Source organism: Pocillopora verrucosa, chromosome 14 (genome assembly GCF_036669915.1).
Source record: "Pocillopora verrucosa isolate sample1 chromosome 14, ASM3666991v2, whole genome shotgun sequence".
Classification (NCBI taxonomy): domain Eukaryota; kingdom Metazoa; phylum Cnidaria; class Anthozoa; order Scleractinia; family Pocilloporidae; genus Pocillopora; species Pocillopora verrucosa.
The window spans coordinates 7,596,416-7,612,146 of record NC_089325.1 but is presented as its reverse complement, the minus strand read 5'-3'; the positions used below and the strand labels follow the sequence as shown (position 1 = coordinate 7,612,146).

General features: G+C 36.8%; 1 protein-coding gene across 3 annotated transcripts; it reads right to left on the bottom strand.

The window, feature by feature from the left end:
* Positions 1 to 241: 241 nt before the first annotated feature.
* Positions 242 to 14,471, bottom strand: LOC131776439 (nuclear factor of activated T-cells 5-like). 3 transcript variants are annotated; one of them, XM_059092605.2, is made up of 12 exons: positions 14,208 to 14,471; positions 11,375 to 11,437; positions 9,676 to 10,400; positions 9,447 to 9,527; positions 9,170 to 9,351; positions 8,856 to 9,052; positions 8,621 to 8,722; positions 8,363 to 8,398; positions 2,875 to 2,921; positions 2,253 to 2,574; positions 1,950 to 2,020; positions 242 to 1,857 (listed from the first exon to the last, which is right to left on the bottom strand). In XM_059092605.2, the coding sequence occupies exons 1-12, from the start codon at positions 14,302 to 14,304 to the stop codon at positions 1,723 to 1,725; spliced, it is 2,058 nt and encodes a 685-aa protein (XP_058948588.1). In that variant the 5' UTR covers positions 14,305 to 14,471; the 3' UTR covers positions 242 to 1,722. The 3 variants fall into 3 exon arrangements, with proteins under 3 accessions (XP_058948588.1, XP_058948589.1, XP_058948590.1); XM_059092606.2 differs by lacking the exon at positions 14,208 to 14,471 and adding an exon at positions 12,281 to 12,489; XM_059092607.2 differs by lacking the exon at positions 11,375 to 11,437.
* Positions 14,472 to 15,731: the final 1,260 nt, after the last annotated feature.

Genomic DNA, 15,731 nt, shown 5'->3' with positions numbered 1-15,731 from the left:
TTTCTCCTTACAATATCACCTCAAATTCACCATTAAGGTCACAAGAAAATGACACCAACCAATGAGGCACTTGATTAGTAGAAAAGTTCTCCTCATCTTCTCTATAGGAAATGTGTAGATAACAGTATGGAGAATATGCATACTGATGTCAGGGTGCAAAGGGTTAAAGATATAGTACAGTTCCATTAGTTCTCCCAGGAATTAAAAAGATATTTACGTGAGAAAACAACAAAAACGAAACTTTGCCGGAGAAAACCTGTTTTACTAAACTTTCACCTCTGAATACAAAGTGACAATCAACTGATCATGCATTTATTTCTTTCAAATTACGACATTAACTCAACATGAGAAATCTATATCAATAAATTAAAATTAATTTTGACAATACTCATCTTACAAAACAACGCACACAAAATTGTGCATAATATTAATGTAATACTAATCTGCTTTAAGATAAGTAAAGGAACAGTTAACTTACTCCAGAGCCATACACAATCAGACTGTGTATCATGATGTATAGTCTTAACAAGGCTAATAATTTCCTTCAGTTTTTCCACCAAGAAAAGCCAACTGCACCTTTACAATACCTTGTGGAATCTTCTCATTGTAGGAAAAACAGATTAAAAAATCCTCAAGAGTCAAGATGCTAAAGCTTTCAACCTGGTTAAGACTAACTTGGATGTACACCGCACAGAATTCAAGAATGACATTTTGAAGTGCTTGCTTTCAACTGTCATCAGACAGGAAAGCATGCAAAACAAAATGCAGGCCGACTACCTTAGTTTGGTTTTCTCACAAATATTGACTGATACATATACATACATTATTGTTCCACCTGCAATAACCAGTATAACAAAAGTTTAAGTGCTAACAGACACAGTACATAACTAATGAAGGTGGACAGTAACTCCTGGTAATAGCTACACTTCAAAGAATCTACAAAAGTAGCCACAGTAGTTTAGAAATCACACTCGGGCATAACTACAACACTACCCAAAGCTACAAAATTTAATTTAAGAATCTAGAAAACTCATCTCCCAGGAGCGAGATTACACATCTACAAATTGACTAAGCATGCTAACCCTGAGTGAATTCAATTAAGTGGCAACTCATACATCAAAACATGGTAAAATGTCTCAGTACTTAAAACTATCTGAATATAAAGGTTGAGAAGGACACAACAAGTGACTAATTCCCATTACAAAATAAATTTCAGACGTTGACATTGCCAACACCAGATGTAATGATTGCAAAGGTCAGGCAAATTCAATTAAGCTCATATCTAAGAAAAGTCTTGCAGAGATCGAGTAAAGTGTTGTTTGAAAACAGGAGGGATTGGCGTTAGTCACTGAAGTTCACGTGTATAACATCTGTACGAGCAGAAAATAAAGTAAATAATCAATATACATTCTTCCAACAAGTCTACCTTGCCTTCATTTCAAACTGATATATAACACCTTTACAGTGGATGTTGTCTAGTGAAATCTGTACCAACAAAACACTGTTGAAAATAGATACAAGCCAAACAAATAGGGATATGACATGCTTCTATCTATTGTAAACAGTGCAGTGAAAATACAGACCGTCAGCATTCTCTTTTACTGTTTTTTTTTTGTTTGTTTGTTTTTAATTATGAAAGAAATAAACTTATTATAATAAAATTGCCTATAAGAATTCTATAACAATAATTAATATAATTTAATTTACATGTTCAAATGTGACCTACAAATTACAAAGCATCCCTGAGAGATATTGTTTGAAGTTCACTTGTAGCTGTTCCTTGGTGCCAGCAGTTCTTGATGAACGAAAGGCTTGCAGAAGTAGAGTGTCCTTTCTTTTGATGTATTCACATAATTCCTAGAAACAAATTTATTTTTAGCCTACTAGGAATACCATGTAAATCCTTTTATTCACTGACCACTCAAGCTGACAATTAACTGCTCAAGTACCTTGACGTGCTCTGTAGAAAGCTCTCCATTTTGATGTAGCTCACCAATTTGAACACACAAAGCCTGCCAGTCTGAAAACAAGATTACAGATTTAACCATGATAGACTATGAGCTTGAAGTAGTACAGGTGAAATGCATCCTTGCTATCCAGGTTCAAGAGATAGATAATTCACCTACAGTACCACTCACATATATGTTAACTGCGCCAATGAATTTCATATGCTCAAATCACCACCAACACACATCCATGATATTACTCATAAACCAAAAATTGGGTAGAATTTACTTTAACCCATGCCTTACCTTGCTCCTCATTCACTGTGGGCACTAGCACTGGTGCAGGCTCCACGATTTCTTGAGGCAGGTTGTCCATCACAACCTGCTCAACCATAGGGTTAAACAGATCCACTGTAATAACGTTTTCTGTAGCAGTAATGGGAAGGCTTGGATGCATTTCTACTTCCTCAACTAGCAAGTTTACCCTAGGTTTGGGTTTGTATGTGAACTCAATAGGTTCACTTGATTTTGCATCTCTGCCATTTCCAAATGTTACCACTACGTTAACAGTGACAGGAGAGGTTATTTCAGTATCACAGTAGGCTGGAGTGAGAACCACTGCAGCACCCTTGAAAAATAAAAAGCAGACACAAGGTTATTGGCAATGTTTTATCATCTAAATGCAATCAAGTCATTAATGGTTTAATTCCTGTTGTCTAGATTTTCACATAATCTTGAAGACAAACACATTTATTTAATCATTCATTTCTTAACATAAGCATATTTGACAAAATCAGAAAGATTTCTTTTACATCACTAAACCCCAGAGGCTTTGTCTCGAGACAAGAACCATGCTTGAATAATCTATTTATTTAATCGTGCCCGGTAAATTCCAATTAGCTGGCCTCAAGATTCTCAAGAAGCTCACCTGATGTGACTTACTCTTGTCAATTTCAGCAAAACTCTCCCAATTTTCTGAAATGATAAAAAAGTTTACAATTTAAATTAAGTTCCAAAAATGTGTTTTGCTGTGAAACTTGAGATGGCACTAATAAACCTCTCCTCCCCTTAAACTCCCCACCCCACCCACCACAGCACCCACCCAGGCAAAGAGGATACCATGCTAGTCATCATCAAGCAGCCAAGTGAAAGTATGGGTGCAGAAATTCAATGCTGCAAGCTTGGCTGCTTCATGAACACACTAACAAAGAAGCCACTACAAGGACGGCAGATAACTTGTACAATACACCTACTTAGCCATAAAAATGAAGAAAATTTATTAAGAAAAAAAATAAAGGCATGACTTGAAATGGTAAATCAATACAACAGTTATATTTTTGGATATTTTTATTGGATCACATTTCTGTTTGTTAGCTTGTTTGTTTTTTACATGATAGGAATAATTTGATTGGAGATAAAAAATGATCATGGAAAAAAAAAAAAAGCAAAAACTAAATTGGCCTTGGAAGTTTGTCTCAATTTCATCATGGTTTCTTAATTCAATCCATAAAACAACAACTTTAATCTAACACACAGCACAAAAGAACAACACACACCACCACAATAGTCCATAAGCTCCAAGGCATATATATTTAATGGAATTATCTGGTATCTGGGTTCAGGGTTCATCTTCAATTGGTCTTTTTCTTATGTGTCCAAACAGTAGGTGCTCTTCGACTGAGGACATATGCCTTGGAGTTTGCAACTGCCATTCCTTGCAAGGCCAGGAGTACAAGTTGTAAAAATGGGGATAAAAATAGAATAATGAGGTCCTCCCCTAGCCCTTCATGCACCAATGGCAACTAACAGAAGATTAACAACCAACATCACTCACTGTCTCTAAAAGAACATAATGATGTAAATCAAGTGAGACTTACATGCAGGTTACACTGGGTTGAGACTGTGCATTAATATAGTGCAATTAATAAGGGCTAAATGTTGGTTATCCATCCTCTACATAGGTGCCAAGAAGGAGATCTCTCCATGTTTAGCCATGGGAAAAATTTGCCAATCAAAATTTCAAGACAAAATGTATATTTCTGAAACAGACTTTCCAGTCCCAAGGCAAAACACAAAGAGAGGCAATTGAGAAGTCTGAACCAGTATAGTTTGTCCACACAGATTGGTTACTGTTACGATCTTGTGTCACAAACAACTTGGTTCAAACTGCTGATAAATGAAAATAAACACGGAATATGCTCTGGCCTTTGATAGAGGGTGAAACCAGCTTTTTCAAACTTTCATCACAAGGATGCCAAACAATAATGCCCCTGTTCACCATATTTCAAGTAGGGAATATTTTGACCGGGAAAACTGAACTATAGTCACGTAATCTGCAAAATAAAAACTGTTCTAGGGACAATTTAGTATGAATTTTCAAGAAAGAATAATTCTCAAACTTCATTTGCAGAAGCCAATGTGTGGATGCTGATCAGCACAGCCTCAATATTGTAAAATCAACTGGTGATTACACTTTCTTCAAGAAACCTCCCTGTAAAAGCTGGAACACACCTCTACAAAGGCACAGCAATTTCCAAACAAGAAAATAAACCGAATACAAAGTAAAAAGACAAAATACTTGTCTCACTGTGCAACTGTGGAGATAAAATTCATGCGCAAATGTCTTCCACTGTAATGAAGTGTTAGGTTGTCGACTGGACCCGCAATAATTGCTCACACATTGCTTTAAACAAACACTGTTTACCATGACTTCTCATAAAAGCACTGCTTTTACATTTCTTTATTAGATGTTTTTAAACTCTTTTGTCAAACAGATGAAATGGTTTGTTTCAAAGCAGCATACAATTGAGTGTTGCAGTTCCATTATCCCCTTATTATGGCACCTCTCAGTAAATAATTGGTTACTTGTTTATATTGTCTACAATTTATTATCAAACTGAAATTGTGAAAAATATTTGAACCAATTGTATGATCAGAAGTTATTCAAGGATTAAAATTTTAACTACAAAACTCTGAAAAAATTGTACAATTTTTTTAAAACTGATTTTTGAAAGAATATTGGTCAACTTTACACCTGATTTCCAAACCTAGCATGAACTACTTCAACAGAATAATTGACCCTAATAACGGGGCTTAAAATTTGCCATCTCCATTTTTATTTTAAAAGTGTTGCATCCTCATCCAAATCCTAGCAACATGCAGGAGGTTGACAACATGCACAGGGTTTAATAAACTTGCTACCCAAGTTTTCTCCAGTTCAGTGGTGACGCAACCAAACCACTAGTAACAATGATTATGCCAAAATCAGCTATTGAGGAACACCATCTTTCAAAATTAACTCTGATTATTTCTGTTTTCTTTATAAAAAGGGGTGGAACAACAATCTCAAAGTCACACTGAAGAGAAGCCTGGTAAACACTGTTTTGATGAAACTGAAACATTATTCCTAATTTTCTTGACACCCTTTGCTCCCAAAAGGAGCCCAAAAATGAAACAATCCTGATACAATCACAGAAATTGAGAAAAACAGGTCATATTGACACCAGTGAGACTAAAAGGATCAAAAGTTTGGTTTCATGCATGCCATAAGGGTCATTAGAATACAGCTTGCTACACGAAATGGAACATCAACTTGTTTTGCATCAAAATTATCTCTTTCTGCACATATGAAGCACCATGAAATTGAAATTCAGTTCTAGATAAGATAGAGAAGAAAACTAAAGGAGAAGAGAAGTTCTTGAATATGAGAGTAGGTTTCTGGTCTACAGAAATGCAGGCCGAACAATCAAACTACTTTTATTTCAAAACGATTTTAGAGATAGATGACACCGAGCACCTGTATAACACAGCTTCCACCGGTAAAAAAGCAATTATGTGAGCAATGTCCATTGCGGTCAATACAGTGTCAACTCTGGAAGCGCAATAACTGCAATCAGCGTTAAAAACCTTACAACCCCCTCTCCCACAACCCTATGGCAACCCCAAGACAGTACTTTGCACAGCCAACCTATTATTAGCTCCTTCCAGCTAATTTTCCTTCTGACAAATCAGAAATTTGACAATGACAACAAGAAAATGTTTGCATATTTTGATGACTATTCTCTTCAGCTTTCAAAGAAAATGGAACCCAAGCATTGCTCTGCAAGGCTTTGAGGTACATTTTATTTTACGATTGGCTTTGCAAAGTTCTTGACATTACACCCAAAAGTAACTGACATGCCTCTGTGTCTGATCTCCATTGAAAATCCCCTATATAAATACAAGCACAATTAACATGTTCCACATTAAGAACAGTTAAGTTGGCGATACTTGGAATGTCTCTGGTGAATACAAGAACAGTGTTTATCTTGGTGTGCTTTCTTCCCTAAAATCAAGAATACAACAAGCCAAAGAGAATTCAGCCTTCTAATCAAATGGAATTTCTTCTCTTGAAACAAGTTTCAAAAGCTAACATTTTTTATTTCACAAATATTTTCAAATATGCCACAAAGTGAGTAAATTATCACCCACAGAGCTCAAATAATTTCTAGCCAGACTTTGCTATTTATATTTTCATTTTGCATGGCCTTTAAATATTCATTTGATTCAGAAACAACTATTGGTTTCTATTCAAGACATGTAACAATTTGAAAGCCTAGGAAAATGTGTTTTTTTTAGAAAGGAAAGGGTGTTATTTCTCATAGCAACCTGCCAATTCTGGGACCTGTGTTCTAAAAAACTCCAAGAATGAAATTCAAAGAAACGGCTCAGTAAATTTATCTTCAACGTTTTTTAAAATGTCTGTCATTTTATAATTTCTTTGAATATTCTTAAACAGGAGTAGGCAAACACTGGAATTAAAAAAAAATACTGGGAGAACTACTAAAGTGTTCTTTCCTCATTTCTCCACAAGTAATGCACCTAATTACAGCAACATTATCAGAGAAAAACACAAAAAAGGAAGGGCCAAATTGGAAGTAATTAGCATCTAGCATAAGCATTTCCAAAAATTTTTTTGGGAATCACTTGAACTCTCTAAAGCACATCTGATACTCAAAAGAAGTTTGAAATAAATTCTGTGAAATTTGTTTAGCTGTCTAGTACAAAGCAAGAGGTAGTTTAATTAATGCTAATAAGTTCCTTTAGGCTTTTTCTTTTTCTAGTATTTTTTCTGCTACAACATTACTGCAATTAGGTCTTCATATTTACTACACAGTCACAAGCTTCACTGAATCAAATTTGTTTCACTCTATATTCTCTGGGCTTGCAAAGGATGATGTGAAATGACAGCAGACAGACTGCACATGATTAAGAGTTTGAAATGTCACAAATGAGATGAAAAGGGAGCAGAAAAGGGTAACCATCAACAGACCAATTTTTATTTCATTATAAAACTTTTTTTGGTTTACATGTTCAAATATCAATTTTCAACAATTTTTTCCAACATTGATGGTATGCATCAAGCTCACTCTGAGGCAGAGTGCTATTGTCAGGACTACTATTAAAGAGCTCTGATCAACACAGCAATCTTGGAGGTTTGATCCCTGACTTTATTTCTTACAGTATTTTTTTTTAAAACTGGCCAATCACCTTTGAAGAAAATTCAGTTTCTTCCAGCTTGTGTTTCAGTTCTATATTCCTAACCAAAAGTACTGCACCTATGCAGATGAGCTTGGCATTGCATCAACTTGTTTATAATGAAAGAGCAATGTAGGGCAATGATAACTGGTTTGCCAAGTGACAATTGAAAACATTTGTGTTTACAGCCAAAATAAGTGCACACCTTTAATATTTTATAAAATCCAACTCATACTCCTTGTCACCCAACCTCCCAAAATGAGCCCATCCCAGCATCAAATGACAAGTGAACTTAATTCACCCCAAGGAGAATTTCACTGAGATCAGCCACTGGTAAAGAAATAAGCTCAAACAATTAACAACTTTTTCATTCTGAAAGAATTGAAGTGCTCAGGTCATAAACAAATCTCAAATAGAGAATTTTTTGGTTGCAATAAATGCAAGATGATTATCTGTTCCAGTTTCAAGTTCACAAATTTAGGTAATGAGGCATGTCAGTTGATAATATTACACCTATTTAAAGCTGGGATATCAAAGTACAATGCCAATCAGTCTCTCACTTGAAGGTGTTTCTGTTCATTTAAACTGTAATTTCTGGGTTTGCAAACTTCATGGGTTGACAAGCAAGCAAATGGACTAAGTGACATTTTGTTCCTTAAGTGTTTCCAATTCAATCTTTGTAATGTTGCATTGTAATTTCATTCCCAGTAATCACAAGAACAAAAGCAAAGAGTTTATCATTCTTAGAATTTGCTTTAAGTCAGTCAATACATTGCTCATGTTCAAGGTGAAGCATCACTGACAAAAAGCAAACAATGTGTGAACTTAACACCTTGATTTCATTCTTGTGATCAAGTTTTCATCTGCATTTCTAACCAAAAAAAAGAAACTTAGCCTACCAGAGGAATTCACCGAGTAGAATCGCACTTTAAAACCTGGAAATGGAAAAAATAAAGAGGCCTTTATTACAAAGGGGTTTTCATCATGAAATCTCTTGGTAGGAGAATCATACAAAGAAACAAGAGCATATAGAGCAAACAACCAAAATTTAGCCGAAATAGTTCCCGAAAAATCTCCATCAGCCTGCCCAATGAGCACCCTAGTGGATGTTTACTTGACAAGAATTCCACACATCTTTCAAATAATGGTTGCCTTACCTGATTGAAACTTTTTTCCAATCAGACCCAGTTCATCACCACCCTCAACGGAACCCTCACTTGTACTGGCCCACCAAATTTCTGGATTACCAGGAGGACCAGCTGAAATAAATAAAAGACACTTCATCAGGTTGATGGATACTGTCAAGGGTTGTCAATAAAACTTAAAATTTGAATAAGAGTCTTTCAAAAAGACAAAATTCATTACGTTCCATTATTGTAAGAAACTACTCACAAGAACTGCACTGGAACACCTTAGATTTGCACGTCAGTTTAACAGCTGGATGGCCATTGTTCTCTGGCAACTCTGCCTGAAACAACAGTCTTGCTTCCTTGCGTTCTTTCTTCCAGGTTCTTGGATCAATTCCTCTTTTCCTCAACTCTCTGTCACCTTCCCAGTTTCGCAGTCTACGGATGCTCAATGAGTCAAGCCTGAGACATGTCGAAACATGAAATAGTTAGCAAAGGGTGTTTCCAGGTATCATACTGCTGTAACCAAGATTAAAACTTTTTTTTTAATTTACAAACTTATACTCATGAGGTACTTACACTGCAGTCATATTGGTATCTGGAGCAACCATAACTTGAACAGCAGGTACTCCACCAGGTAGAGTAGTCTCTTTACATGGTACCTTAGTAGAGCCAGGTCCATGAATGGAATGGTAATGTGGCATGCCACTACTAGTTGTCAGATGCACTGTGATCCATACAGCTTGATCATATCCTGTAATCTAAAAATGAAAACCACAGTTTCAAATATCATAAAACCTTTTTAACCCACCTGGGAACACAAAACAAACTTTATTCAAAAATACAGCCAACTTACCTTAACAGCAGGGAAAGAATTGTCCTGAGAGCCATGAATAGGACCTCTGCACCCTTCACTTTCATATCTGGCTCTGTAGTTCTGCACAAATGGATAAATGAATTGTCAGTATGCTGAAGTTGAAAAATGAAAAATAATGAAAACCAGAACTTTGCAATGCACAGGACATTCTGAGCAGAATGAAAAGAAAAACAAGGAGAATTACTTTGGGAATCCAAGAAAAAAATACCTCTTCAGGCTCCTCTATAATCACAATCTTGGGTTCATCAGATTTCTTATGATTCCGTGTTGGTTTACTCCTTGTTCTAGACTGAGAGACAACTGGAGGTGGGGTGCTAAGTGTAGACAGAGTAGAGGTGGTTGTTGTCTGACTGGAAAGTGACAGTTGAAGAGATTCAGATGCAACTGTGGTTTGGTTAGCCTCAACAATAAGAGGGCAAGTATAAGAGGTTGGTAAAGCTGTAGTCTGAATGCTCCCTTCACTGGTAAGTTTAGCTTGAGTTTGGCATGGCTGAGATAAAGACTGGTCCGTTGAAGTCAATGCCAGAGAAACACTGGTTTCCACAAGAAGTTTGTTAAGCTCTTCCAAGACAGAGCTGTCATTTTCTTTCTTGAAACGCCTTTTGATAGCACGTCTCTTTAGAACAGGTAGATTCACACCATTCAGTGGAGAGGATGGATTTTCCATCTTGACAAGCAGCGATCCATTTGCAGCCAGAAAAGATGTTGATTCTTCCATGTCACTAACATCTTCAATACCAGACTCAGAAGATGATGAGGAGGAATTTGGTGATGGCGAGGAAACTGGTGAAGGAGAAGGTGGGCAAGACAAATCAGAATCAATTGGTGACTGCAGAGGTTCATAGATTGGTGGACAATCCGGAATGCCTGGAGCTGCCAAGAAGTTGTGAATATCAACTGGGAAATCTGTAACTCCCTCCATTGGAACAAAATCTGCCACACAAAGAAAACAAAAATGCAATGAGAAAAAAAGTTTCATTCAGACCAGTGAAAAAGTTGCATAACTAGTATATGGAGTTCATAAGCACAAAGTAACAATTTATTATCACTGACAAAAACTTCAAACTGCCCCACCTTCGTGTAAATCTCTTAGATGACCACAAGCAAACACTGCTTTATCACAGATGCACTAACCTCTTGTATAGAGATTTTCATTGATGACAAATTCTTGAAGGAATTTTTTATTGTACTTTCTTAAACAAGAGATTTCCTCTGTTGATAACATTTGAAAAGACTTCTGCACAGCCCAGATAGGTCATTATGCACACACTTTTTGGATAAAGGAAACAATGGCAAAAAAGATTGCTATTGTGACTACAGCTTTAATTTACCTAACATTTGAACTAAGGAAATGGCAGTAAGACCAGTTTCAATTTAATGCCAGTCCCATGATTTCCATGCTTACAAGAAGTGTTAAAAAATGTTAAAAAATGTTCAGTGGTAGATGACTATCATGTTCTTTACATGTCAATCCCCACTGGTGCATTACATAATATGAATTTCAGATTTAATTGAATCCAGGTTCCAAGAGTTACGTAATATCACCTACCGTCCTTTTTAATTTACCCTAGGGATAAAAGGCTCTACTACTTTTATATACAAATAGGGCTTGAAGAGCAGAGGGCAAAGGTAAATCTCAAAGGATGATGAAATAGTTGTTCTTTCAAACCGCTGTGCAACTCGAACTATTTTCAAACCCTTAAATTCTTACGACGGGCAATTAGACATCGAAAAATACCAAATAAACTCTGGAATCAGCAGCTGACCCATTGCTGATTTCAACAGCGTAAATTAAACGGAGAAAAAAAAACCGCAAGAGAGGATAACGAGCATATAGGCGTCCGTCGAGGCAAAAATTCTCCAGAAAAATCACATGATGACCTTTGCCGCAGGAAATATCAACTTACCACCAGATTGCGTAGGATTGAACATCTCAATCTCTTTATCTCGAGTTTCTGATGAAAATTGATCTGGAAAAGAACAATAAAGGCTCTAAGACAAAGCTCCCCGAAACAAATCAGGCCATAGAGGTTCAAAGTTCGACAAAGCACATCCGTTTAGCTATTTCACAATTGTACATTCCTTTCTAGGTGTGAAAATAATATTTGTGCATTTTCTAAGTCGATATTTCTCTACATTTCGCCATGTTTCATAAGAATTTCTGCGGCTTTGATGCTTGAAAGCAAGTGCAAACCATTAGCTAAGTTGGGTAAACAAGAAGATTGCAGAAAGGTTATGATAGAGCTTTGTCTTTCGACAAGTTACGAAACTGCGAATTAAGATAGGAGAATATACTCGAGTACAAAATTGAGTATCTATGAGTCCAGTTTTAATAGTTTATGCTTAGTTGGCTGCAAGCAAACGTATGAAAACAACAAACAACCGAAAAAAACAATTTACTCGACAGTCAGCTGAATGCATGACCCGAAAGGTGATGAACTTTGAAAAAAACAAGAAAAAAAACAAAAAACCTCGAAAACAAATATGATATCTGCCTTCATTGTGATTTCTCGAGAGACAGATTGACAGCACTTGATGGAGACTAAAAGCAGCCGACGGGTGACTCGCTAAAAGCGATGTTGAAACTTAATGTGTTTGAATATGCATGAATGTCGCCGAGACATGTGATTTTGATAACCGTCTTCATTTTTCCGGCAAACGAAAGCTATCGAAGCAAACCACTACAGATTTCGGTGCAAACACTTAAGACTACATTCCTTTCAATAATACCACTACGAAGCTAAAAATATATTGCTAACAAAGCGTTAAATTCAAATTGGCGCTAACCACAATTTCGCATACCAGCCACATACCTGTTTCGAACGGATTTCTCTCTCCGAACTCCATGATAAGGCAAAAATTTATCTGTTCAGTCTGTAAAACCGACCATAAATTAATGCCAAAAATTGTTTCTAGCCGACCGAAATCGAAAATAACGCCAATAAGAGAGGACAACGTGCAGTACTGGTCGCGTCTAGTCCCGCTACAAACCTTCCTACACGCCTTCCTCCATAGAAATAACTCTCGCGAGGCCTGCAGGGAGATATCAATCATCTTTGGCTCCGCCTATTGGTTTTCAAGACCATGACATCATCGTCATTCCAAATTTGGTAATGTGACCAGATGGCTCTTAGCCGCATTGGCGAACTTCATGCCGTCCCCCTCAACACAAATTGCGTCTTGAAACTGTCTAAATTTTCCCTCGCCAAAGAAAGCTTCCCTCTTTTATATTTTATTGTACTTTGTTTATTATGTGTAACTATTATTTTGACTCCTAACTTATCTCAGTCTAGAAAAAACTGCAAAATAAATGTGACAGCAAATTAAGAATTCTCTTTACACGCATTTTCTGCCGTATTTTGTCTGTCAAAAACCTTTTACGATAAAGTAATTATTTCATGCAACACAATCAGAATAAAACAGAGGACTTATGCTCTCCATCTGGTCCAAAACAAACGGAAAGATAACATCGGGGAGAAAGAACAGACAGAACTTAAAACTGAAATTTAAGACCTCCATGATTGAGACGAGCTCCCTGGTTTTTCCTCAATCGGTCACAAAATGATCCTGGGAAATTGACGGGACTGAGTAAACTAGAATGAACTTTAAATCTTTATTTTCTTCAGTTGTATTTGAATCTTACACTATAGCTTTTTTAGTATTTAAACTTTTCCCTCTGTATTTCCTGGGGGTTAAATTTCGGTTTCGTGCTGCTGTGATGCGGCTTTCTGAGACAGTCACGAGTTTGCATTTCGTAAGAGTGCACTGAATTTTTTTGTACATATTCAACTCTTTTCCTGAGGTTTTCAAGTTTTGTTTTGCCTAGTTTTGAACATTTAATAGTTACCCAGTCCAATTAAATATTTTAAGGTCCTTAAGGTGAGTTTTCTAAACATCCGCAAAATTAAACGCCCACACCTTTAAGACGAATACATAAGTTCTACTGAGTGTCTACTGGACTGTGTCGCGCCAGAGCCTCTCAGATAAATAAAATCCTATATTTGTAACACGCTTCGTCTAATTTTGGCAAAGTAACCTTAATTGAACTAGCCAGGTGAGGCAGATGCCAAAATATTATGAAGACAAATATAACACGATGGATAAAAAAGGTAAATTTCGCGTTTCAAGAAATTATTTCAAACGGATCAAAAGTTAGTATAGGTGGTTGCATCCTAAAATAAATCTTGTACAGCACTTCTTCCCTGGGTTAGCAATGGTTTGAAGATATACCCTGCGGTGAGAGTGCGAGAGCGAGGAAGCGTATCAGTGGGGTTCATGCTAATTTAGTTACGGAACAATTCGTGGCATCGGACTATAGGTGATCAGGTATCATCTAAAGTTACCGAATAACCTCTGAAATCTGAAAGGGCAAACCTTTTCTTCGCTATTTCAGTCGTTCTAATCGAGACGAGCGCGCGTTTTGTCATATATCTTGGAATATTGCGTTGACAACAGAAGAGGGCTGTTTTGATTGTACTTATAATTTATTCAACCACGCAGTGATCGCGGTGTCTGACAGCCATATGCAAATTTCCGCCTTGTTCAGCAACCTGAACCGTCACCATAACACAAAGGATTACGCTCCTCTTCGCGAACTTTCGCCACGCGCTCCTGTTAATTTTCGCTTAGATGTGCTCGAAGTATGATACAAAGGAAAAATAGCACAAACATAGTGCACCAGTACGGTTAGAATTTTAATTTATCGTGTCACTGAACGCCGAAGCGAACAAGTACTCATACCTATATCAGTGAAGGCGACTTCATTGTTCATCGGAGCCAGCGACTCGCTAACGGCCGTCGTCTGTTTCATCTGCGGCCAGATTGTGTCGGTTTCCATGGTCAGACCTCTCGTAAAAAGAGTTTAAAACTTGAATTGAAGTTCCTGAAAACCGGTTGGAAAGTCTAGCGAGGAAAATTTTGCTTCGGAATAAACTAGTTTGACCGGTTTCTGTTTGGCGCCGTACGTAAACCTTCGCTTCTTTTGCTTTGACAATTAGAATTCAGTTTCCCACACCTCTATTGAGGTGTTTATATAGACTTTGCCTGCATGTCGCCGCATGATTGGCTAATATTGACAGCTACGTTCTAAATAAGGAATGGATCTCATTGCGCAGCTGTAAGCCACATTGAGCATGCGTATGGTTTCTATTTTGGGTAATTTAATCTTACATAATGTTTGGAATGTGAAACAGGAAATTGCTTTCTATTATTACCGGTTTAACGTCCAGAAGACCAACCACAAAAACAGGTTTTTGACATGACGTTGATTGGCAGGTCAAGCTTAGTCTGTCTGTGAATGATAAGGATGATGTTGCTTTATTTTGCCTCAAACTTGATAACAATAACATGTGTTTTAACCAAGATCAAAATTAATTTTTATCACGTCTCAAAAAAGTAGGCCTCTTTGGCTTGTACGTTTTGTTTACTTATTTTAGGTCTTATGATGATACTCGAGAAAACTGTTTCTTCCAAATTTTCAAAGATAAAGCTGGGAATTTTCTTCCACTGTCGACGAAATTATTTCTGAAGACGCTTCTGTTTTGGTTGTAAATAGCACGGCAATCATTTATTTTCAAACTCAGCGTAGTGCTGTCATGTAAAATTTGGCAACTGTTACTGAAACTATTAAAATCTTATGAAAAAGAACCGCAGAAGTGCTATGACGTCCAAATATGCGTCAGAAGACTAAATATTCTTCATTACTGCGCTTGAGTGTAAAAAAAAAATGTTATTTTCAATTATTTTGCTATTGTTTTCATCAGTTCTCAAGTTTTCTATTGTTTCCCGTACGTTTTTGCGATTTAATGTTTAGTTGTTAGGGAAGATGAACGAGAAAATTCGTAATTTGCGTGGGATTTATTCGTAAAATCGCTTCGACAGTTTTAAGATTTCTTGAACAAAGCTTGCTGCACGTCGGTTCTCTAAGATTACAGTGACCAGATGAACATTTGCTGTTTTAAAATGTCTCCAAACCGATATAGCAACAATTGGGAAAGTAGTCGAATAGTATACGATGCGTTATGAATTTTTTCCGATGATTGATGGAAAATTCATCTGAAGACAGAATCATATGTATCCTTTCCGTGGATTTGGACATCACAAATAACTACTTAGCAGTGATCCTGTATCTTTTTCCAAAAAAGTTAAATAGTACTTTAGTGACAGGACTAATTAGAACTCGCTTAAGAGGTAAATATAAAAAGCGCGAAGCGAGTAAACGCGCGCGGACAAGGCTTTTCCGTGATACCGCACTTCACTAATTCT

Bases quoted from the DNA above. Each gene is read 5' to 3' on its own strand.
- LOC131776439 (XM_059092605.2), bottom strand. From the start codon at position 14,304: ATGGAAACCGACACAATCTGGCCGCAGATGAAACAGACGACGGCCGTT. The intron at 10,401-11,374 runs GTAAGTTGATAT...TTTGTGTGGCAG, and splicing joins CAATCCTACGCAATCTGGTG to ATTTTGTTCCAATGGAGGGA. The intron at 9,352-9,446 runs GTAAGTTGGCTG...TTTCATTTTTAG, and splicing joins ATTCTTTCCCTGCTGTTAAG to ATTACAGGATATGATCAAGC.